This window comes from Microtus pennsylvanicus, chromosome 5 (genome assembly GCF_037038515.1).
Source record: "Microtus pennsylvanicus isolate mMicPen1 chromosome 5, mMicPen1.hap1, whole genome shotgun sequence".
NCBI lineage: Eukaryota > Metazoa > Chordata > Mammalia > Rodentia > Cricetidae > Microtus > Microtus pennsylvanicus.
The window spans coordinates 53,783,607-53,806,078 of NC_134583.1; the positions used below are offsets into that span (position 1 = coordinate 53,783,607).

Sequence of the window (22,472 nt, forward strand, 5' to 3'; positions counted from 1 at the left end):
TCTCCGTGAGTTTGAGTCCAGCCTGTTTTACAAAGAGAGTTCCAGGACGTCTAGGGCTGTTACAGAGAAACCCTGTCTCAAAAAACCAAACCAAACTAAAACACACCCCCCAAAGGTAAAAAGAAAAAAAGAATGAAAAGTTTTTTTTGTTCAGATGTTTTTCCTAATTCAAGGCTTTAAGGCTCGGAGAAGGTTGAGTCACCCCCGCCCCCCATATATACACAGGTGAGAATAGATAGTTAGCTGCTCATGCAAAAACCACATTTCAGGGTCTTCAGCTTCCACAGTGTTGAGCTTCCTTTCATTGTTGTTCTTGACAACCACAAAAGGCTCACTTGCCTATATCTGTAATGAAGTGACCACGGGGAGAAGCTTGGATGAAGAAGAAAATGACATTGAGAAATAAAGACTGAAACAGAACTGGACTCATTTTCTTTCAGGAGGGGGGAGGAGGAGAGAGAAAGACACAGACACCCCGACCTTTGTCCTTTCCAACTCAGCATTTTTAGGTGAAAGCCAACAAGAACACAAAGACTTTTGTTCTAAGCTTTTCTTGTGTTTTGTGAGACAGAGTTTCTCTGTGTAGCCCTGGCTTTTCTGGGTTTTCCTCTGTAGACCAGGCTGGCTTCAGAGATCCACCTGCCTCTGCCTCCTGAGTTCTAAACCTGCAGGGATTAAAGGTGTGTACTACCATGTCCAGTCATACTGGCATTTTCTTATAAGATACTTTGCAAGTCTCGGTGACTTGACAAAATTTAAAGTTCAGTGATCTTTATCTTAATTGCCCTTAGTAAACATTTTTTTTTTCAGACAGTGTACTATTTTCTGTCAGAAATAAACTGAAAAAGCTCCAATAAGGGAAAAATCAAGGTCTCATCTATCCCAGACTGATCTGAAATCTCTTACCCTCCTACCTTCACCTCCCAAGTGTTGGCTACAGGTAACACCATTGCTTGGTTTATATGTTTTAGGGAGCTAGCCCAGGGCCAGGCAAGTACCCCCCTTAGCTGCCCCAATTCAAAATTCTGTTTCTTTTAGGATTGATTTTTATTTGATACATATGAGTTTTTGCCTGTGCGCACACACACACACACACTCACACACACACAACATGTGTGCAGTGTCTATGAAGATCACAAGAGGGTACCAGATCCCCCTGAACTGGGGTTACAGATGATTGTGCAAGAGCAGCCACTGGCCTTAACCATTGAATCACCTCTCCAGCCTTTCCAATTAAAAATTCTTGAATCCTGTTTCTGGTCTTAGCTTTTAGGGTAGTGCTTTGTAACCTGTTGTTCTCTCCTGCTTTGGGATTGCATATCAGATATACCGCCTATCAGATATTTACATTATGGTTTGTAACAGTATCACAGTTACAGTTACAGAGTAGCAGTGAACTAATCTATGGTTGTGGTCACAGCATTGTAATAGATTGTATTAAAGGGTTGCAGCATTAGGAAGGTTGAGAAGCACTGTTTTAAGGTCTTCATTTATCCTTAAGTAGTCCTCCTTATTATAAATTCTTCTTTCTTGCAGGTAGAAATGAATTGATAGCCAGATACATCAAACTCAGGACAGGGAAGACAAGGACCAGGAAGCAGGTACAGTACCCGCCTGCAAGGTTTGCATGTGAGCGAATGGCCCCGAGACGTTGGGCTGCCTTGGCTGCTGTGCTTCAGCAATAGGAGCCCCAGTCCCAGTGCCCTGTAAGGAGTCTGCCCTGCCCTGTAGGTGGCCCGGAGTGGCTTTTTCCCACTCTGCATTTCTGTGGCCCAAGCATGCACTAGTGTGATGTCATACGTGGCATGGTTCACTACCAAGCCAGTATCTGAACCTCCTCTTGCTAAGGTGTTTTCAATCCTGCCATTCCCCCCCCCCCCCCCCACCTCCCTAGTTGCAGAAGTGCAGGTGCACGTCCCCTGGAAAGCCAGGGGATTTGGAGGTTCTGTGTATTTTAACTTCCTGAAACGATTATGTAATTATCATGCTTTCAATGAAGTCCCGCCAGTGGCCTTTAGCCGTGGCCTAAAAGCGATACTGAGCCATACACTTCCAGGGCACTGTGGCTTTTTTAGCAATGGCCTCATGTCAGCCTCTGCTGCTCTAACTGTGAAGCAGTTCCAGTTTTTATAGGCTGCAGAGCAGGAATGGGACTTCTCTTCTGACTCTGTCCAGGGCTCTATCTTCCCTGGTTCTTTTGGACACAAAGCCACCCATATTTCTGATGTGATCAAATTCACAGTTGGAATGGGTGGGAGATCAGTCTCTAAAATCAAAAAAGGAAAGTAAAACAAATAACCCATGTGATGGATGGCTCGTTAATGGGAAAACATATATATGTTTTTTTAATGTTAACCTACATGGAATGGCACGGCACAGAGTTCAACAGCTGCAGCTAACTAGATGTGGTAGAGTATACCTCTAATCCCAGCTACTTGGGAGTCTGAGATTTCTGGATCTTTTAAGCCCCAGTTCAAGACCACTTGGGCAACACAGTAAGAGACCTCATCTCGAAATAATTAAAGGGAGATGAGGGGGCGATGCCTGAGGCCTGAATCAGCCAGCTCAACCTCACCTCCTTAAGGCTGAGCTTCAGTAGGCACACCCTCCTACCCCACCCCTCGAGAAAGCTTATCTTTCTGGAGTGCGGATCAAGGGGCTGAGCTGTCTCCCAGAAATGCTGCCTGTGCTGACCCCTTGCTGAGTCAGCAGACAGAGTCAGGAAGGCACTGTCTGCTGGGGATGCACCCAGCTATCGCCCTCATTGAGTTGGGGCGTAGAGGAGAGTCTGGATGAAAATGAGTATCCACAGGAGCCAGATGGAGGGGTGAAGAGGACGGGGGAGCTCCTGCTTCTCTGGAAACGGGAAGAAAGTGAATTATTGAAACTCCAAAACCAAATTTGACCACCAAAAGATCTTTATTCCTGCCGAGTCCTGTTGTTAAGAGTCACTGGAGAGTTTGAGATGAGTAACTGCCAGAAAGCCCGTGGCCTTGAACTTGTAATGGGAAGGAGGTTGACAGTCTCCTAATGCAGACTGGCAGGTCTCAAATGCTGAACTGGCTTTTAGCTGGTGAGCTCTGGTCATTTGCCTGGCGACCCCTTCACTCGGGGCTTTTTTTAATTTAATCAAGTCCCACTGAAATAGATGCTGGTTTGCCTGCCCGGTGTGTGTCAGAGGCCTTAACTCATCGCCATCTTCAGGGTGCCTGTAAGCCACATTTGGCCACACCTCTCCAGCGTGCGGTGCAGCAGAGCAGAGCGGTTTTTCAACCCAGATTTTAACTGACTGCCCGGCTCGGCTGGCTGGCTGTAGTCACACATTGCGTTTTGTAATAATATGCAGATCCACTTGGCACACAAGCGATTCCCGAAAGAGTCGAGGAGCTAAAGACATTTTAAAGGCAGGGGAAAAAGGCTTTGCTAACTGGGTCCCATTTCTCTTGGTGTCAGTATTATTTCAGCGTTTGCCACAGAACCTAGAGTCCCCCAGGAGACCAGCACTCCCTTACAGCCTCAGCTTTGATTCTGTAGAGCATGTTAATTTATGGACAGTTTGCTCTAAATTGAGAAAGGGAGATTTTTTTTCTCTCCTGTCACTGAGGTGTAATTATTTTCGTTTCCCTCTACCCCTGCCTTTTTAATTTCATAAAAATGCTCTCCCCATCTCACGGCTTTGCAAATGTGGTTTCCCCCAGCATTCACCTGTGATCTCTTCAGGTGGGACCATGGGAAGTGAGCCTGCCCAAACTTCTGAATCAAGTCCCTGCAGTGAGGACCCCTGTCCAGAACGCTTTAGATCAGTGCTGGGGGCTTGGTGTCTGGCTGGGACTGTCTGTTCCTAACCGCAGAGCTTCGTTGAGATGCAAATAACCTCCCCTCCCCCGCCCCTCCCAAGGAGTAGCGATTTTATATTTGATTTCCTTTTTTTGTTTTTTGTTTTTTTTTGTTTTCGTTTTTCTCGTTTTGTTTCCCCCGCATAAACCCGAAAAATGTAGGTGTCTAGTCATATACAGGTCTTAGCAAGAAAGAAAGTTCGAGAAATTCAAGCCGCCATTAAGGTACGTCTGGCTTGCCCAGTTGTAGGGGGCTTTTCATCTCCATGGTTACAGGCTTTTCCTTTGTTTTCCTCCCTTCCCCTACCCTGCAGGTGTCTAGTCACATTCAGGTTCTTGCCAGAAGGAAATCTCGTGATTTTCATTCCAAGCTAAAGGTATGCGCTTTTCTGCTTTTTGGCTCGTGGTTGCTATGCACCTCACTTCCTGTTTTCCATGGTGACTGGTGAATGCCTGGTGCCGGGATTCTTGTAACCTAGCTTCCTAGCATGTGAGAGCTGTTTACATTTCTTTGTGTCTAATCTCTCTGTCCTGGCCTCTCGTTAAACTCTGTGTGCGTGTGTGTGAGTGTGTGCGTGTTCCCAGTAACAACGCAATCGCAGCAGAGAGCTGGTCTTGATAACTTCAGCACAGAAACATGATTTAAAAAAACAAAATAAAACTATTCTAATAACCACCCTGTAGCACTGAGCTAGCAATTTACACCCAGAGAAACAGTTGATATATACTTAAAAAAGAAAAGAAATAAATCATTCCCTAGAGTTGTGAAATGACTTTATAACACACATTTAGAAATGACTCTCCTTTGTAGTTTTAAACAAATGCTTAGGGGGCTGGAGAGATGACTCAGTGACTCAGAGCACTGCTGCTCCTCCAGGGAACAGAGGTTCAATTCCCAGCATCTTAGCTGCACCCCACAACCATCTGCAGCTCCAGTTCCAGAGGCTCGGATGCCGTTTTCTGGCCTCTGCCAGCAAAACACACAGGCACATAAATAACAATAATAATAATAATAATCTTAAGAAAATGCATTTTCATATATGCCATTGAACACAGTATTTCCATCAGAAAATATTGTCTGACATGCTGGTTATTTTAAATAGGTCTCTTTTAATAGAGAAGTCTAAACCAGACATGGTAGCTTTTACTGGTGATCCTGTTACATAGGAGGCAGAGGCAGGGAGGACTGCTACAAATTCATAATAGGGTATCATCTCAAAAACAGAAGAGAGAGCTACACATATGGCCATAGGCCAAAAAAAAAAAAAAGATGAATCTTGGAGATAGCTGAATTCTCAAACTTGTATGCTGGTTTATGTAGAGCTTTTTATATATGCCTCATTTAAAATTCCTCTCCACCGGCACACAGAAATCCAATTAGGCCAAATCAAAGAATTAAAATGCCCATGTTTTAATAAATGCAGCAATCTCGGGGGTGGCCGAGAGCATGGCAGGAGAAACAGAAAACTGAGGAGCACCTATAAAACCCGGGACCACATGTTCCTCCTATTGGCCTCCACTTAAATACCTTGTGGGAATGGTTGGGGAGGTTTCAGGACCTGGCATGCTGGAATTTGGAGTCCAGACCCACACAACTCCCAGGCCAGGGGGCTGGGATGGTTGCCAGGGGCTGGAGTGATGCTCCCAACTTAACATCACACCTCTCATATTACTTTAAAATTTAAGAATTAAGGCACTGACAATTTTAAATTCCGAGTTCCTTTTCCTACTTCACAGTTTATAGTAAAGTGTGTACAACTTTTGCATTTCTGCAATGCACTAATCCACAGCCTCTGGGAAAATCTTTAGTTCATAGTAAAAATCAATTTAGAATCATGGTGTATCAAATGTTGCTGTTCTCACCCGCCCCCATTACATTTGTGGTTTTATTCCACACTGAAACAATGTCATTTCACAGTGCTAAACACTGGGACCCCTTTCCTAAACCCATCAACTTTAAAAAATGCAATCCAGGCCAACTGGCATTGAGCTAGGGTAGGGAGGGACAGAGGATGTGCGCTCTGCAGTGGGCAGCATGCTCGCTCGCTCGCACGTGTGGCTGATGGTGGCTGGCTTGGAGCTGCACTGGCTGAGCAGTTGGAAGGCTAAAGGAACTTTCTAGACCCTGCTTTTTAACCAGAGGTGCTATACTCTCTCTGTGGATGTAACTACCCCAGCGCTTGCTCAAATTCTCACTCTGATTCTCATTTCTCTAGGCTAATGAATTAATGATGTACAAAGAAGTTTATAGATATCAATTTTGTATTTCCATCTGTGATGTGACAAGCTATTTCTCCACTTGTGTGTGTTCCCTGTAGGCTTCTAGGGTGGGGGTGAGGAGGGTGGGGGTGGGAGCTGAATGAAAACCTCAGAAGGTGATAAAAAACCTGTCTAGCTATATCCTTGAGGTATGAGAGATCTCTTGGAGGCTTTTCAACTTTCTTTAAATCAAACGTGTCATGATGTTATGCATACGCCTTTATTCAGACAGACATAGTTGTTTTTGTATATTTGTTCTTAAACGATAAAAAAATTTGCTTTCTCTCCCCTTTCAACCCATTCTTGGGGGTTGGCACAAGGGGGCAGGCTCAATATTTGAGCCCCAGAGGTGCCACCTCTGGCTACTTTCATTCTTTTCTTCCACACTATTCTTATGTAAATAGAATGCTCACAGGATGGTGGTGGCACACCTTTGATCCCAGCACTCAGGAGGCAGAGGCAGGCAGATATCTGAGTTCAATGCCAGCATGGTCTACAGAGTGAGTTCCAGGACAGCCAGGGCTACACAGACAAACCCTGTTCTTGAAAAACAACTTTGCTGTACATTGTTCTGATTTCAAGAAAAGTATGAAGAAATTATGGTTCAATGGGTCAAGACCCTAATTGACTTGGCAAAAGCTACCAGACCTCATAAAGAGCTAGGGAGGGATTTGAACTTGGCTCTTTCTGAATCTTAAACTAGCAGGAGGCTTCATGCCAGCATACTATAGAGAAGCGGCCACCCCTCAGTCCCTGGAGCTGGACACACAGCCCTTCCACTAAGTGCCTACATTGAGGCTCCTCATATATAGAGGTAAATTGGAGTAGACACTGGTGGTCACCAGTAGCTTTGTGGAAGATGGTGCCTTATCACCCTCCGAGGACCTCAGGACAGTCCAGGAGATAAAAGGGTGGCCAACATTGGTATATTTGCTTGCCTGTTGTGTTCCATGGACATTTTAGTCTGATGTTATTTCACTGGCCACCAGCAGGACATGGGTTTGCAGATCTTGTGCATGGGGTGGGGTGATCTTAGAGTCCTCTCTCAGCTCTCTCTTCTGGTATCCAGCAGCACTCTGGGAAGACACAACAGTGGCGGGTGTCTTCACCGAGTTCACCTTGGGGACAGGCTGATTGTCCTAGTTAAACTTTCACAATAACTGACAGATAAACTCAGCACACAGTTTGAAGTCATCTTGAAAAATCACATAAATAGCTTCCGGGTACGCAGTGGGGGTGGCAGGAAGCAGCCAGGATTACATGAGCTGTTGTATTTTCCTTGAGAAAGATGTAGGAGGCTTGTTGGAGAAGGTGACAGATGACTTGGCTATCACTGGTATTCTCATTGGCAGCGCCTCTTTCCAGGCTATTCCTCATGTCTCCAGATACCCAGAAATCAAAGTGGGGCGCGTGTTTGGAGTGGGTGGGTATTGGGAGTGACGGGGTGTGTGTGCATGTACCTTCTGTAAATACTAAAGCCAGGATCTCATTTTCTTGTCTTCCCACAGAGTTGGCAAAATTGGCATGTGTACAACTGGGTCCCTGCTGGGTACTCTTCCCCCGAGCCTACTTGCTTTAAATGTGTGTGTTTTTTGTGTGTGGGCGACACATATATGGAGGTCAGAAAACAGCTTTCGGGCATCTGTTCTCTCCTTCCAGCGTATGGGGCTTGTCAGGCAGTCACCTTTACCTGTCTCTCCATCCCAAGCCTAATTTCTCCTCCGTTGCCAGCACAGGGTGAGAGAGAATTCCTTAGGTTACTGGTTTTCCAGCAGCTCTCTTGTTTGCTGGGATAAACACCATGATGAAAGCAACCTGGGGAGGGAAGCGTTTATTTCAGCTTCCAGCTCTCAGGCCATGCTCCATCGCTCATGAAACTCAGGGCAGGAGCCTGGAGAACCATGGAGGAACACGACTTAGACTGACTTGTTCAGCCTGCTTTCCTGTACAACTCAGGATCACCTGCCCAGGGTGACATCGCTCCTAGTGGACTGGTGCTCACACATCCATATCAATTATTAATCATGAAAATGCCCCTGCAGTTGCCTACAAGGCCTTCTGACAGAGGCATTTGCTCAATTGAGAGCCCTCTTTCCTAATGACTCCAGCTTGTGGCAAGCTGACAGGGCACCTCTCCCTTCTTTTGCAAGGGTATTTGTGGTGTGTGTGTGGGGGGGGGGGTAGATAAATGTTGATGTTGGGTGTTTTCCTCCATTTCTCTCCACCTTTTATTGAGACAGAGCTACAGATCTCCCTGATTAGGCTGCTCTGACCATGCTGCTTGCTCCAGGCTCCCTTGTTTCAACCTCCTGTGTGTTGGATTACAGAACAGACGACACCCCCCCCCCCCCATGTGGGTGCTGGGGAATTCAGACTCAGGCCCTTACACTTTCATGGGAGATGTTCCAGTTACATTCGTCTCCCCAGCCCACTTAAACAGCAAGCCTCGTGTTTTAAGTTGAAACTGTAGCATGGAATATCAAAGTGGATCTAATTGACACCCACCCTCCCAGATCCTTAGCTCCGAGTCCTTCTTATTGGCTGCTCCAGGGAGTATAGTTTGAGAAACCACCATCCCTGCCCCAGGCAGAAGGCCACGGAGGTCTCTAATCTCGGCCTGTTTATTTTTCAACCTTAGTGTCCCACATATAATGCGTGTTCCTGACATGTTTCTCTGAGCAAAAGAGTGACTCATGGAGGTGACAGAACCTCTCCTGACATTCTCATTGACCATGTTGCTATTGACTGGCTCTCAGAGTGACTGTAGGCTCGGTCATCTCCCGGGTATGCAGACTCTAAATCAGTCTCCATCTTAGCGTGCAGGAAAAGGTTCTGTTGAACTTTAAAAATAAGGGAGTGATTGCTTCACTTAACTCTGGGGTTTCTTCAAATCAGGTGCTTCGTCGGCCTTGGCCTTGTAGAGCTGGTAATCTGGGGAAAACACTAAATTTTGTGCTAATTCTCTGGTCAGTTTCCCACATGAAACAGGGCCCAGAGAAGAAAGAACATATGATCTGAGGTTGGAACATTGAAGAAAATTCTGTGGAGTGGATCCGCTTAGACCTGGGCATAGAGGAACCTATTAAGTTGTCATATAGGGAGGGAATCTGGAGCACCCCAAAGAGTACAGTGGACCATGATTAAAGCAGCCCTGCGTCGTAGCACTGAAGTGGAAGCTGCCCAAGGTGCTGGGAAGCATCCAGAGGCTATTCATAAAGCTCTTCTGGAAAGACCTTAAAGCTTGCTCTATCCAAGGTGTATAGTAAGAGAGGTCAAGTTAGAGGCAGCGGCCTAGTGCCTGGCCTATGACAGTGTGGTAGGAAAAGTAGGTGCCTGGGCCAGGGACTCTTCTACAGCCTAGGCTCTACTCAGGTACCTTCAGTTGTCCCTTAAGGTCGGCCTCCACTCACTCCCTACTTCTCTACTATGACTGCTTCGGTCTCCTTCCTCAGAGTTTTAAAAGAGAGAATTATGAATACTAGTCCTGTTCTTAAGTCTGTAAGATATATGATGGAACTGCTAAACAAGATTTTTAAAAAGACTTATTTATTTATATACTTTCTGTATATGCGAGTTTTGTCTACATGTACGTCTGCTTACCAGAAGATGGCATCGGGTTCCATTATAGACTGTGGCAAACTGCCCTGTGAGTCCTGAGAACTGAACTCAGGACCTCTGGATGAGCAGCCAGCTCTCCAGCCCCCTGAATAAGATTTGTAGTAACACATTTAAAATGGAGCTTGTTAGAGCTGGGAAACGGCAGAGTCAGGAAAGTGCTTGCCAAGCAAACTGGAAGACCTGGGCTTAGATCCACAGCACCTATGTAAAAGCTGGTACAGGGGCACATCTCTAATCCTCGTGCTGGGGAGCTCCCTTAGGAGCCAGCCTAGCTTGTCTAAGAACAATAAGGTGGAGAGTGATTGAAGGTGTGCGTGCGTGTATACACACACACACACACACACACACACACACAGTGAAGGAGGAAACCCCGAATTTCTTAAAGTTGGGTTCTTTCAAAGTGACACTGATTACCTGAGAGCATGCATTAGTATTAACTATGAAGGTTTTATTTTAAGATTTATTTATTATATATACAATGTTCTGCCTCCATGTATGCCCGCATGCCAGAGGAGGGCGCCAGGTCTCATTACAGATGGTTGTGAGCCACCGTGTGGTTGCTGGGAATTGGACTCAGGACCTCTGGAAGAGTGGCCAGTGCTCTTAACCACTGAGCCATCTCTCCAGCCTTTAACATGAAGTTTTTACTTTTTGCTAAATTTTAAATCTATAAAAGTCACTACATAGTCAGGCGTGCTTACTCCATACCTGTAATAAGACTGGAGACTGGGAGGTGCGGGGGGGGGGGTTGTCACAAATTTAAGGTCAGTCTCCTAGGCTGACCATAGCTACGTCACAAAAAGCAAAGCACAATACTTAGGTTTGTGTACTCACTCCAGAAGTGACCTTTTGCTTCCTTTTGCTGTTGTTGTTGTTACAGAACAATCAAGAGGGAAAACATTATTCTGTACTTTTTCTGATTTCTTCCAACCTCCCTCCCTTCCCCTGCTTCCCCTACTCTCCAGCCTTCCTTTTGTTACTTTAATAAAATAAAACCAAGGGAAAACTCTCTCCCCATCTTGCTCTGAAGCTGTATTAAGCTGGATGTGGCTCGTTGTATACCAGGACTTCTTGCTGTTGCCCTTGACAGCAGCACAAGATTCCCTCTGCAGTTACAGCAGCTTCAGAAGACAGACATGGTCACTTGGTGTGACCCCAGGCCTTGATAATGTGGGAGAGATGCAGGGTGGCCCAGTGAGAGTTAGCTGGGCTTGTATATCAGGGAGTGCTTGCCTGGCATGATTGGATCCCTAACAGTGTGAAAAGGAGACCAAACATCAGAGAAGGGAGGATGGTGTCAGCCACTCAAGTAGACACTCACAAGAGGCCCTCGTGGTAGAGAAAGGAATGAAAGGCATTTGCGACCAGAGCACCAAGATAGTGGAAATTCACACAGGCAAGGGTTTATCTTATCTTGATCAAAATGCCTAAGAAAGGAGCAAAAGTGCTTCCTCCAGGCCTCTGGGAGCTTCTCTTTGAGGATGCTTCCCTGCTTTGACAGAGCTCCTGGGATGCAGGACTCTTCTGCAAGTGGGTGTTTTAGATGACCCCGGCTCTGTTGTTGTCCTGATTCCACCAACAAAGCAGAAGGTCGATACACACAGCAGTAAGCAAGTGCACTCTAGGTCTATGGCCTAGATGGATTGGAGTTTACAGATACCACCTTGGAGCTGGCTGTTTGATGTTGTCACCAGCTGCATCTGCTGCAGCAGCACCTGCCATCTGACACCCTAGTCCCCTACAGTTTAGAACCCTACTGAAATCTCAGCTAGGGTTGTAGGAGGTAGCATAGTCGTCTGAGGACCTGCTTGCAACAATTGAAATTCTTTCCTTCTCTGAAGTGTTTTACTCTCCATGAATCTATCCAAATTAGCTCTTTTAGAGATTCTGCAGATTGAGACCCAGCCTGGCATGGGAAAATAATGCAGCTGTGTTTTCCATGTTTTGCATATTTTCTTTCCTCCGTGGAGTTCCCACACAGTGCCTTTTGCTCTGAGTCTCCTTCTTCACCCAGGATGTCCAGAACTATCAAGGCAGAGACCCTGGAATTTATGTGCTGCTATGCAGATGGCCAAGGGAGATAGACAGAGCCAGCCCTTTTAAAGTGATTGCACAGCATGAGGAAGTAGGAAGAGGAAAGGAGGCCTCGCTCTGTCCTCACCGTGGCAGGAGTCTGTCTTGGGCAGATTTGTTTTGTGTCCGGCTGTGGCATGCAATGAAGAAAAGCTCCCAACAGTGCCTCATCCAAGCCGCCTGTGCCTCTGATCTATCCAGCGACTGAATTATTAGCTATGCGAACTCCGCTGAGGCCTTCATTTCTGCCCTGGGGCCCTTTGTGATTTGATCTTTGAATAGACCTTTCTTTCCAGTCCACCATTCCTTCTAATAAGCAAAGAACTTAAAGTTCAAATCATTGATTTTATTCTTTCAAGTTCAAGAACTTTTTGGAGCATCACTCAAGTACAGCCTGCTGCATCCAGTTAGTGTTAACAATAAGGCATACTCCAGGGGAGATAGCCGTGTGGCACTCCCTGTGGTCCCTCGGCCACACGGGGAGTGGGACTTAAACAAAACACAAGGTCCCAAGCCTTGATGGGATCCTACATCCTTCAAGCTATATCTTGGGTTTGAGAAACCATGCTGGCTTCCTTCAGGTTCCAGTCTTCAGGTTCTCTTGCATTCATTACATGAATCTTTTGGTCTCAGAGGCACAGTAGCTGATGTGGGGTGGAATTAGAATCTCCGCCAGGAATATGGCAATGCAGGACTGACTTTGTGAGAGAGTCCAGCATTGAATCTGTTTGCCTCTCTATGCAGGCTGAACAAGATTCAAAGATTTTTTTTAGGGTAAACTGAAGCAGCTCTGTTTTATGTTTTCTTTTTAAAATATTTATTTATTTATTTATTAAGTATACAGTATTCTTTCTGCGTGTATGCCTGCAGGCCAGAAGAGGGCAACAGATCTCATTACAGATGGTTGTGAGCCACCATGTGGTTGCTGGGAATTGAACTCAGGACCTTTGGAAGAGCAGGCAGTGCTCTTAACCTCTGAGCCGTCTCTCAGCCCCCTGTTTTATGTTTTTATCTAAATTGAGAAAGCTCTTGCTAAGCAACCTCCAAGGTATATCAGAGAACACTCTAGAATAACGCTGGCAACCAAGATTGTGCACTGAAGACCAGAGCTCCTGAGCAGCAGGTCATGGTAGGGGAAGCCTGGATGGTGGGCCACTGGGTTGCCATCTTGTCTGATCCTGGCTGCCCTTGCTCTTACTTTAGCAAGGAGGCAGAGAGCGCTCAGAAAAACTTTGTGACCTGTCTGGGGTTACAGATCTGACCCTAATCTTCAGCCTGTCTGAAGCAAGTTCTTTGCAGAGCTATGCAGAAGGGTCCTGGTGACTTGGTGGTGTGCATGGGTCTCTCCAGCTGGCCTTTCTCCTCCGAGTTTGAGGGAAATGGCGAAGATGCGCAGTGAAGGCCAGCTCCCACTCCAGAGCTCAGCTGCCAGCTCCCAGACACAGGACCGAGCTCCAGACCACAGCTGGCCCACATCCTCGATTCTTAGGACCGTCTCAAGGCTCACCTACCCCTCTCCTCATCTGCAGTTCTTTGTGAAGCCAGGGGCCTGCATCAGAAGAAAAGAACCACTGGGGACAATGACACAGAGCTAAACATAGCCCTGTACATTTGAAAATGAACAATGTGTAAAAGCCTTGAAAAATTTTTTCTTTGATGTGAATGGAGTCTTCGGCATTTCAGAATACAATGCGATGAATTAATTGCTCCTCATTAGGCAGCAAGTCAGGCCAGCGCTGAATGTGGCTTCCCTCCTCCTCAGTAGCTGTGGCCTGACCAGAGTCGCCCCTTTTGTGTTTGCTCCCGCCTTCTGCAATGATAGGCAAATTAGAGATGGTTGCTAGAAAACATTCAAGTGCCCCATCCTTTGCCCAGACCACCTTATGTTTTTGTGATGTTTATCTGCTCGGGGGTCACGGTTAATTATTGCAGAGGTCACGTGTATCCACACTATGCTTGATTAGACACATCTGCAAAAGTAATTCTTAGGGAAGTATTTCATGTTTTGTCTGGTAGAAAAAAAATTTTTTCCCCCAAGCAAATTGCTGTTTTCTCTCCCTTGTGTTATAATTTTATTTGCTGGGGAAAGCATGTTTGCAGGAAATTATGTAATATCTTATGAGAGCTTTTTGCTCTTGGTCTCTGACTTCATATGTATTTTCCTGTGCTAGTGCTAATTTTTCCGTATGAATAAATCAGATTGGGATCTAAATTCCTAGATGATATAGCTCATGAATAAATTGGTGTGTTGTATCATTTGTATATATACTCAGTATATTCTGTATATGAGAACGTCACAGATTATCTATATATATAGCATGCTGTTCATTAATGAATGGCAGCTGAGATACACTACAAATAGGCACATGCATATTCATTATCCTCAAAGTTTTTCTCTGAAAAATGTCTAGAGACAATGAGATTGCTTTTGCAAGCTGTGTACTGGCAAAACAATGAAAAAGGAGGGAAAGGTTCATATGATAACTAGAGACAGTGTCCTGGACTTGAGGATCGCCCTCTTCAGCCATGTGCATTCACATTGCTGCTTTTCCATTATATTACATACAGGCATTTCCCAAACACCTCGTCCATTCTGATCACAAAGGGGAGGCAACCAGCAGATCAGAGCTTGTCTTCACGAATATGAAAGCCTGTGTACTAACAGTTTGTGAAGTTTCAGGCTGAGGAGTTTATGAGTGGCGCAGCCTGTTGGACTGTGCAGATGGGGCAGGGGCAATCAGGCCCTTGAGGGTGGATGGCATAAATTAAATGGCCAGGAAAGGAAGATAGATAATGAGGCTCCTACCTCTAGCCCAGACTTTTCCAGCATCTTTGGCCCCTGTTGGCTACTCTTTGGCAGTTCAGTGGGCCATGGGCTCAAGAGAAACAGGGAGTGTGAACTTGTCCCCTTCCCCACTCCCTCCCCCCCGACTGTGTACACATACACACACTCAGTGTTTCCTGGGGCCTAAGACAGGCAGAGCATAACTCAATATTGACTTACTGCAGTGTTTCAAGATAAAACAGTACGTTCATCCTTTGTAAATCTCATCCTCATCTTGGAAACATTGAGAGGTGCAAATACATCTTAGAGTGAAATTAATTTGGTGTGTGAACATAGCTCACATTTCTTACACGCAGCACCGAGACTTGTGTGGTCCATCAGCCCCTCTTCTTTTGTGTGAGGGTGAGCAAAGCCAACAGATAAAGACCAGGATATTATCCCATAGTGACACAGGCAAGCAATTTACCCAGGTTTGACACTTGGGGTGATAATTTTTCTAAAGCCAGGCGCATGTCTCTGTGCTGCAAATGACAGCTGAGAGACTGTCTTTCCGAACTCCCATCAGGGTAAGAGGGTCTGCAGCCAGGCTCTTATCCTGATTTTCATGTAGCCCTGCCAGTGCTTATTATCCATCTCCGGGGTTGCTTTAGATTATAGACCCCCCCCAAAACGCATGCACGCACCCACCACAACCCTTTTAATTTTCCCATGTATATTGTGATGAAAGACCACTGCTATGAGATCTAATGAATAGAGTATTTCTGCCGAAAATAGCAGGAAGTCACAAGTGTAGACATTTCAGTCCATTTACAGAAAATTGCCTGTTCTCAGGCAGGTGGGTCAAGTGTAGGAGCCTCTAGTTGGAGATAACATTTCTGCCCCACGCTTGGCTTTCTGTCATGACAGGCAGCTAAGAGGTGCCCAGATCTGAACAAACTACTCGGTTGCTTCTGTTCATTAGTTCACTGGCCTTATAGATTATGATATGCTGGTTATAATGGAATTCACCAGCCGCTCTCATAGCTACAAATGCCTGCATTTCTAATGGAGCCAGGAGGGTGTAAGAAACTGAGGTACAGTTCTTCCTAAGGGAAGAAAGTGAAGGGCCTGACTTGACTTGCCCTGGGTAGGACAGGAAGCCAGGCACTTGAATCCCTACCAGGTATAGTTCACTCCAGGAAAGCTCTGGGTACTCCAGACATCACAGAGACAATGCCTCTGCTCTCCTGTATTTGTTTTTATTAATGTGCCTGCCAGAGTGGCCAGTGTCATTAAGTAGATGAGTCAGATCTTGTTCTGAAGCTGTGGAGGTAATCAACAAAGATAGTTTCTTTTCTCCCTTCATGCTGACTAATTTCTTTGTTTCAAAATAAGGAGAATGAGGCTGGTGAGATGGCTCCGCAGGCAAAGCACTTGTGCCAAGTCTTAGGATCTGAGTTCAATCCCAGGGACTCACAGGATGGAAGGAGAAAACTGCCTCCTGCAAACTGGCTTCTGACCTCCACATGGCAGCACATACATACTTAATAAATGTCTGTCAAGCCTTCATGGGTGTTTGAAGAACTTTTGAACATACCTAGCAAAGAGAAATGTTTCAAGCAAGTCTGTTGTAAAGAGGCTGCTTGTTGGTTACTGGCTGCTCAGCCCCGAAATAATCACACAGAAACTATATTTAAATCACCGCTTTGCCCATTAGCTCTAGCTTATTATTGGCTAACTCTTACATGTTAATTTAACCCATTTCTAGTAATCTGTGTATTGCCACGTGGCTGTGGCTTACCTGGTAAAGTTCCATCTGGCTCCAGTGGGCTACATGGCTTCTCTCTACTCTGCCTTCTTCCTCCCAGCATTCAGTTTAGTTTTCCCTGCCTAGCTCTGTTCTACCCTATCAGGCCAAGCCAGTTTCTTTATTCACTAACCAATAAAAGCAACACATAGACAGAAGAACCTCCTTCATCACAGGTCCTCATAGCCAGTAGGTTGTGGAGATTCAAGGAACTGGACCTGGGCTTTGGTTTCATAGGCTGCCCCCTAAAATGCACCAATCCTATTTAACACTAGGCCAGGCAGACACACCCCTCCCATCAGCATCTCATAGACACAGAATTCACAGGTCTCTGAGAGGCTGAGGACTCTCACTGAGCAGAGCCAGGTCCTGGAGTGGTTCTGTTCTTCAGAATTCACTCCAGCTGAGCAGCAAAAAGTCTGGGCCTCCCTTTTTTAAAGCACCAGGTCTGGGCCCTGAAGAAGTTGTAAAGCATAGGGAAGACACCTATGGCCATTCCTCTGCCATTACCTCAGCAAATTGCTCAGAGAGTTTTTATAACCTCACCAGGGATGGGCCCCAAGAAAATCTAGCAAGTATGTGTTGGTGTTCTTTACTGTGAGTAGAGCCGTTCTTACTGCCCATAGATCCCTTCTGAGGAGAGCAGTGGGGCCAGGTGAAGCCATGGGGCTTTCAAAGTAGATTGACTGGCCCTGACATCTGTGCTTTAGGACACATAAATGCTCCCAGTCTATCATAAAATTTTATTCACACACACACACACACACACACACACACACACACACACACACACACACACACACACACGTTTATAAATAGCCTTAAATTCTACTTGCATCAACTTCAGGTTATACAGGCTTCAGATTAGAGGTTTGACTGGCTAGCCAATGAAGAGATCCTAAGCATCTTTCCTAGTCACGCTAGAACATTCTAGCAGGGGCCAGCAATCAAGCAAGTGTCCCCGCCTTCAGTGTACCAGTGCAGCCTGGAGAGCCGGCTATGGGCTCACTAGCTCTTGAGTATAAAATACAGCAATGTAAAAATGCGTCCTTAGCTTCTCCTGTTCTCCCTTCTTATTCCTCCGCTTAGTTTCAAACAACTAGTAGTAGGATAGTTTATCCTTTGTGAACCCGTCTCTTGATAATGAGCTTTTAGAAAACTTCTCATGGTGTCCTGGTGTGCTGGTGCAAAGTGCTGTCCACAGTTTTGGAGAATCAAAAGCTTCCAGAATTGTTTCCAAGTCTGATTCTTTCTCAAGCTCCTCTTAATCTTCCCTTTGGCTGCTTGTCCTGTTTATCCCTCACCGTTGGTTAACTATATACTCGGAAGCTGCCAGGAGGCTGACACTTGGTGTCGTCTCAGTCACTGCCCCTCACTGTACGCCCCGAGAGGCACCTTTGTAGAAGGTTGTTGGTGCCACTGTTTTGTTCCTGCTTCAGTGGCCTGTGGGCTCTGAGTACAGACCCTCACACTCCTCAAGCCTTGCATGTACCCATGAGGCTTGCTACACACAAGGCCTGACCCTTGTTTTGTTTATAATGGGGACACCACATAACCACATAGTCAGGGAATTGGGGGTGGGGGTGTTATGCCAATGGTAGTTGTTGGATAGCTATCTGTGTGGTACTCCCCTAAAGTATAGAAAATGCCCACATTCACATTTTTATAGCACCCGAATGTTGTGTTTATACATATTATTTTTTAACTAAAGAAGAAAAGTAACTCCGCCTTTGTACGTGATTCTTTTAACAAACTGTTTATTGTTGTATCCAGGTAACAAGCATGGTAAGTATATCCTCTAAACTGAGTATCTGTATTTTAGCTGTGCTTGGCAGACTTTTTATTTTGGCTAGCTTTGTGTTACCAGTCTTGGCTTTGTAGAAAAAAAAAAATCCATTTAGGAAAGGAACGACTGTAGCATCACCTACACTGTGAGCTTTGGTAAAGGAACCACTGTAGCCTTAGCCCCAAAGCATGTGCCCCGACAGCATGCTGCTTGGCTGCACCCTGCCCTTCTGCCGCTTCTGAGCTGCCCCTCCATAGATGCCTTCTAAGGTTCCTGGGCCTTGAATGATATCAGCAGGGCCTGGCACTGTGGCCCAGTGACAGCAGGCACCAGGTAGCGCTCCTTACATTCTGTGGATGGCCCTGCCTCTGCTGATCACCCTGCTTCTTACCTCTCACTTGAAAGCAGGGTCACCTTTTCCCCTAGTGTGATAAGTCTTTGAGAATTCTTCTGGAAATAGAAACAATGGATACATTGTTTACCTTCCTGTCTATTGGAAAATTGATTAAGGGTTTAAAACCCAACCTCGCCCCTAGGTATTGCTTGCTAGTAGCCCCAGTTCCATAAGTCAGAGCCTCAGCCTCGTGGCTGTGTTGATTTCTCTTTGTGCATGTGAGCTTTCCTGGCCCCCGTGTGGCTCTGTATTGTAGTCTTTGTGCTCGTGGCTGTACTGTTTGACCCACATGGTAGTCGTGTGTTCTGTATTAAGTCCGTGTGTCACTGTCATCTTCAAGGATCAGACTGCCAAGGACAAGGCCTTGCAGCACATGGCTGCCATGTCATCAGCCCAGATCGTTTCGGCTACTGCTATCCACAACAAGCTGGGGCTGCCTGGGATTCCACGCCCCACCTTCCCGGGGGCACCGGGGGTAAGTTAGGAACCGAATCCAGAAATGATGGTTTATTGGGTGTGATGGTTTAGCTACTCATGAGGCTGATTTAGGAAGATCATAAATTTGAAAGCCTGTTTGGTCTATATAGTAAGTTCAAGGTCAGACTGTCAACTTGATGAGGTCCTATCTAAAACTAGAACTAAAAGGGACTCAGTGAGGATGTGGGTCAGTGGTAGAACAGTTGCTCATTTATTAAGCCCTTAGGACAATATCACAAAATAAAATAACAGATGGTGGATGTACAAATGGATAGACAGACAGAAAGATGGATGAATAGATTAAAAGACAGATGATAGATGGATGATAGGTAGATGGGTAGATGGATTTGTATATATAGATGTTAGGTGGGTGGATAGATAGATGGATAGATGATAGATGATGGATTCATAGATATGTAAGACAAGGAAGGTGAGAAAGAAGAGGCTAGAAAGAAAAGAGAAGAAAAATGGAAATAAGAAGAATAATAAAATAGGAAGAGATAAATGTTTTGTTTTTGGTGTTCCATTTAGTTGTGACCTGCCTCTTTCACTCTTTCCTGCTTCTTGGTCTCCATCCCTGTATCCTTAGGGTCACTGTATAGCAACTACAGGGCAGCTCCTGAAGGCTGAGAAGCTGTCTTTTGCATCTTGTTTCACCCCAGGGCCTTCTTCAGTAGTCTCATTGTCATGGCCCTTCTGTAGATGCCAAAGCTGGGGTTACTCAGTAATGAGACTGCAGTAGAGGTGTCTCAGTTGATCAAATAAGTAATACTGTCAGGATTTTCCCTTTCTCCCTCAATGGGGACTAGAGGCCCCAAAGGGCTTAGGTATGCTCACTACCAAAAAAATGAGGGCCCTAGTTGCTTCTCCAAGCTCTGGCTTCATTATTTCAAAGTCCGTGTGTCGCTCCATTGAGAACTACACACTGTGGGGTGTACAGGAAGCACTTGGAGTAGAGGAGTGCCGGTCTGTGCAGAATAGACTCAAGTGCTTCCACATTGCCTCTTGGCCTTAGGAGAGCTGTCAGAACGCAAAGGAAGCTCCCCCAACCCCATTACCAGGTCAGGGGTAAACTATGGTTTTGAAAACACTACTGACTAAACCTGTACTCCAGAAAGATGATAACACAGATGGCGGGTGGGAACACTCTGGTGTTCTTCAGGAGGGACTTAAGATTTTGCACACATCACAAACTGTTCTTCAATGAGAACTTATAACCCTGAATCCTTTGCCTCTTACCTTCCAGTTCTGGCCTGGAATGATACAGACAGGACAGCCAGGATCCTCACAAGAGTAAGTCTGGAAAGGGCCCAGATAGCAGGGGGAGATAGCCCACCCTGGGGGATTTCTTAGGGGATAGAGGGAGGAGATCGTCAAACGGAAGTCCCTGAATCTGCCAGTCCTTATGTCCCATGTTCTAGGACAGATGTAGATTCATTTGTCCCACCTTCAATATTAGCAGTGACACAGCCAGAAACTTGAATTAGGTCCCTTATTCTTCATGGCTTTGGCTGCAGCACCAGGGGCTTCCTCACCTCCTAGAGGTCAGCAGAGACACTGGCTTTCCATTGTGGCAGTCCCTGCAATAGGAGTGCCTGATAGGAAATCCCAGAGACCCCTTGAATTTAGGGAGCAAGTTCAGCCCACAAGAGTCAAGGGCAGTTTGGGGATAAAGCAGAAAGGAAATTTTCTTTGTATATACTGAGCCGTGTCGTCTAAAGAAGGGAGCTCCTGGCTCACGGCACCCTAAACCTTGCCTGGGCTGTGACAGATGACCCTGGTCTGTGTGGGCATGAGAAGTGCTCACCATGGGTACCTGCTACACCAAGGGGAAGAGCCGAACCCTGGCCAGCTTATCCCACCAAATCATTATGAGTGTTCAGCCCCCGCAGCCTGCTGACCTGCCTTTCCTTTGTAGGGAGAAACTTCCTCTTTGTAGATATAGTTCAGCATGAAATGGGCAACCCAGTGCAGGCAGGGAGCCAGGCAGTGTGGTGGGTCATGGGGGAGTCCTGCTGGAGGCCAAAGCTACCACTGCACCCACGATTTGACTCTTGCTAACTGTTTGTCCCTAGCGTCAAGCCCTTTGTGCAGCAGGCCTACCCCATCCAGCCAGCAGTCACAGCCCCCATTCCAGGTGAGTCTTCTTGTTTCTTCTTCGATGGGGAGTGAGGGGCAGCCTGGCCTCTCTTGTCCCAAGAGTGCAATGATGCTGTTCTTAGCCACCAGCCGCCCCTCTTCTTTTCCCTCCTAAGGGCAAGCCCTATCTTGAAGCTGAGAAAAGTCCCAGGCATCTCCCATTAGACGCTGGGTCCCTTCACTGAAGAGCTCCTTCTCCTGGGGTCTAGAGAGATGGCTCAGTGCTTAAAAGCACCGATTGCCATTGCAGAGGACCTGGGTCCATTTTCCATCACCCACACAATATAACCATTTGTTAATCCAGTTCCAGGGGATAAAATCCCCTATTCTCACCTTTGGGCACCAGGCACACGTATGATACACATATGTATATGCAGGAAAAGCATTTAAGATGATAAAAGCTACTAAATAAGAATAAAATTTAAACCAGCCATTTCTCCCAAGCGCTCTTCCTGTGGGGTTGTCAGGAAACAGGAAGCCTGGCCACTTTCACCTAAGATGCTGGGTTCCACTTAGAAGGGGAAGTTGTTGTGGTTGCCGTCCTCAGCAGCTGCCAAGTCCTGCAATCTCAGTCAGGCACAGATAACTTCAGCTTTCTTAGATAGTGAATTTCAGTTCCTGGTTGGTTTCCTTCTGCAGTGGAGGGCTTCCATGGAAGCTCAGAGCAGAAGCTGTGAGCCTGGCTGGCCCTTCTGGCTCGCCTTCCCATGAATTCTCTTACCCAAATATACATAGTGCCACTCAGCGGAAATTCTTGTGGTATTGTATAATCCTTGATTTACCCCCTTTAGTGTCCCAAATAAAATTGCAATCCCTTGTTGCCCTCTGCTTCCATGGAGCATCCTGAGGGAATGGTCACAGTCTTGAGATAGAAGGTGGGCCAGTAGAAGCAGTGCTCTGTGAGTCCTGACTTGACAGGATGCCTTCACAAGCAATTCCCTAGATGCTTCTACCATCCTTTCCTTGCTCTGCAGCCTGCCCTCTTTGCCCAGGACTAGCTGCCTATATTAGTCGCTGTGACAAAACTTCAGTACAAGCAGCTGAAGGAGGAAAGTTTTGTTTGGGTTCACAGTTTGAGGGTATAGTCCACCGTGGCAGTGAAGTCAGGGTGAGAGGAGCATGAGGCAGCTGGTCACGTTCCATCCACAGTCCAGAAGCAGAGAGAACAGTGCGGGTGCTCAACTCTGTCTGTTACACGTTGTTCAGGACTCTGGCCGTGAGATGGTGTTATGCACCTTCTGGGCGCCTCTTTCCTTAAGTTAAACCTCACGAATGTTTTACCAAAGTGACTCTAAATTTAGTCAAGCCTGACAATGGAC

General features: G+C 46.2%; 1 protein-coding gene across 6 annotated transcripts in view; it reads left to right on the forward strand.

Moving 5' to 3' along the window:
• Tead1 (TEA domain transcription factor 1) overlaps positions 1-22,472 on the forward strand; it is a 233,224-nt gene that overhangs the window by 165,442 nt on the left and 45,310 nt on the right. For 3 of the 6 annotated variants that reach the window (XM_075971923.1, XM_075971922.1, XM_075971917.1), the window contains exons 3-9: positions 1,537-1,601; positions 3,999-4,061; positions 4,151-4,213; positions 18,131-18,142; positions 18,878-19,012; positions 20,261-20,307; positions 21,090-21,151. In XM_075971923.1, the coding sequence (XP_075828038.1) occupies positions 1,537-1,601; positions 3,999-4,061; positions 4,151-4,213; positions 18,131-18,142; positions 18,878-19,012; positions 20,261-20,307; positions 21,090-21,151 (447 nt within the window). The remainder of the gene's footprint in view (positions 1-1,536; positions 1,602-3,998; positions 4,062-4,150; positions 4,214-18,130; positions 18,143-18,877; positions 19,013-20,260; positions 20,308-21,089; positions 21,152-22,472) is intronic. The other 3 variants (XM_075971918.1, XM_075971919.1, XM_075971920.1) reach the window with 3 other exon arrangements.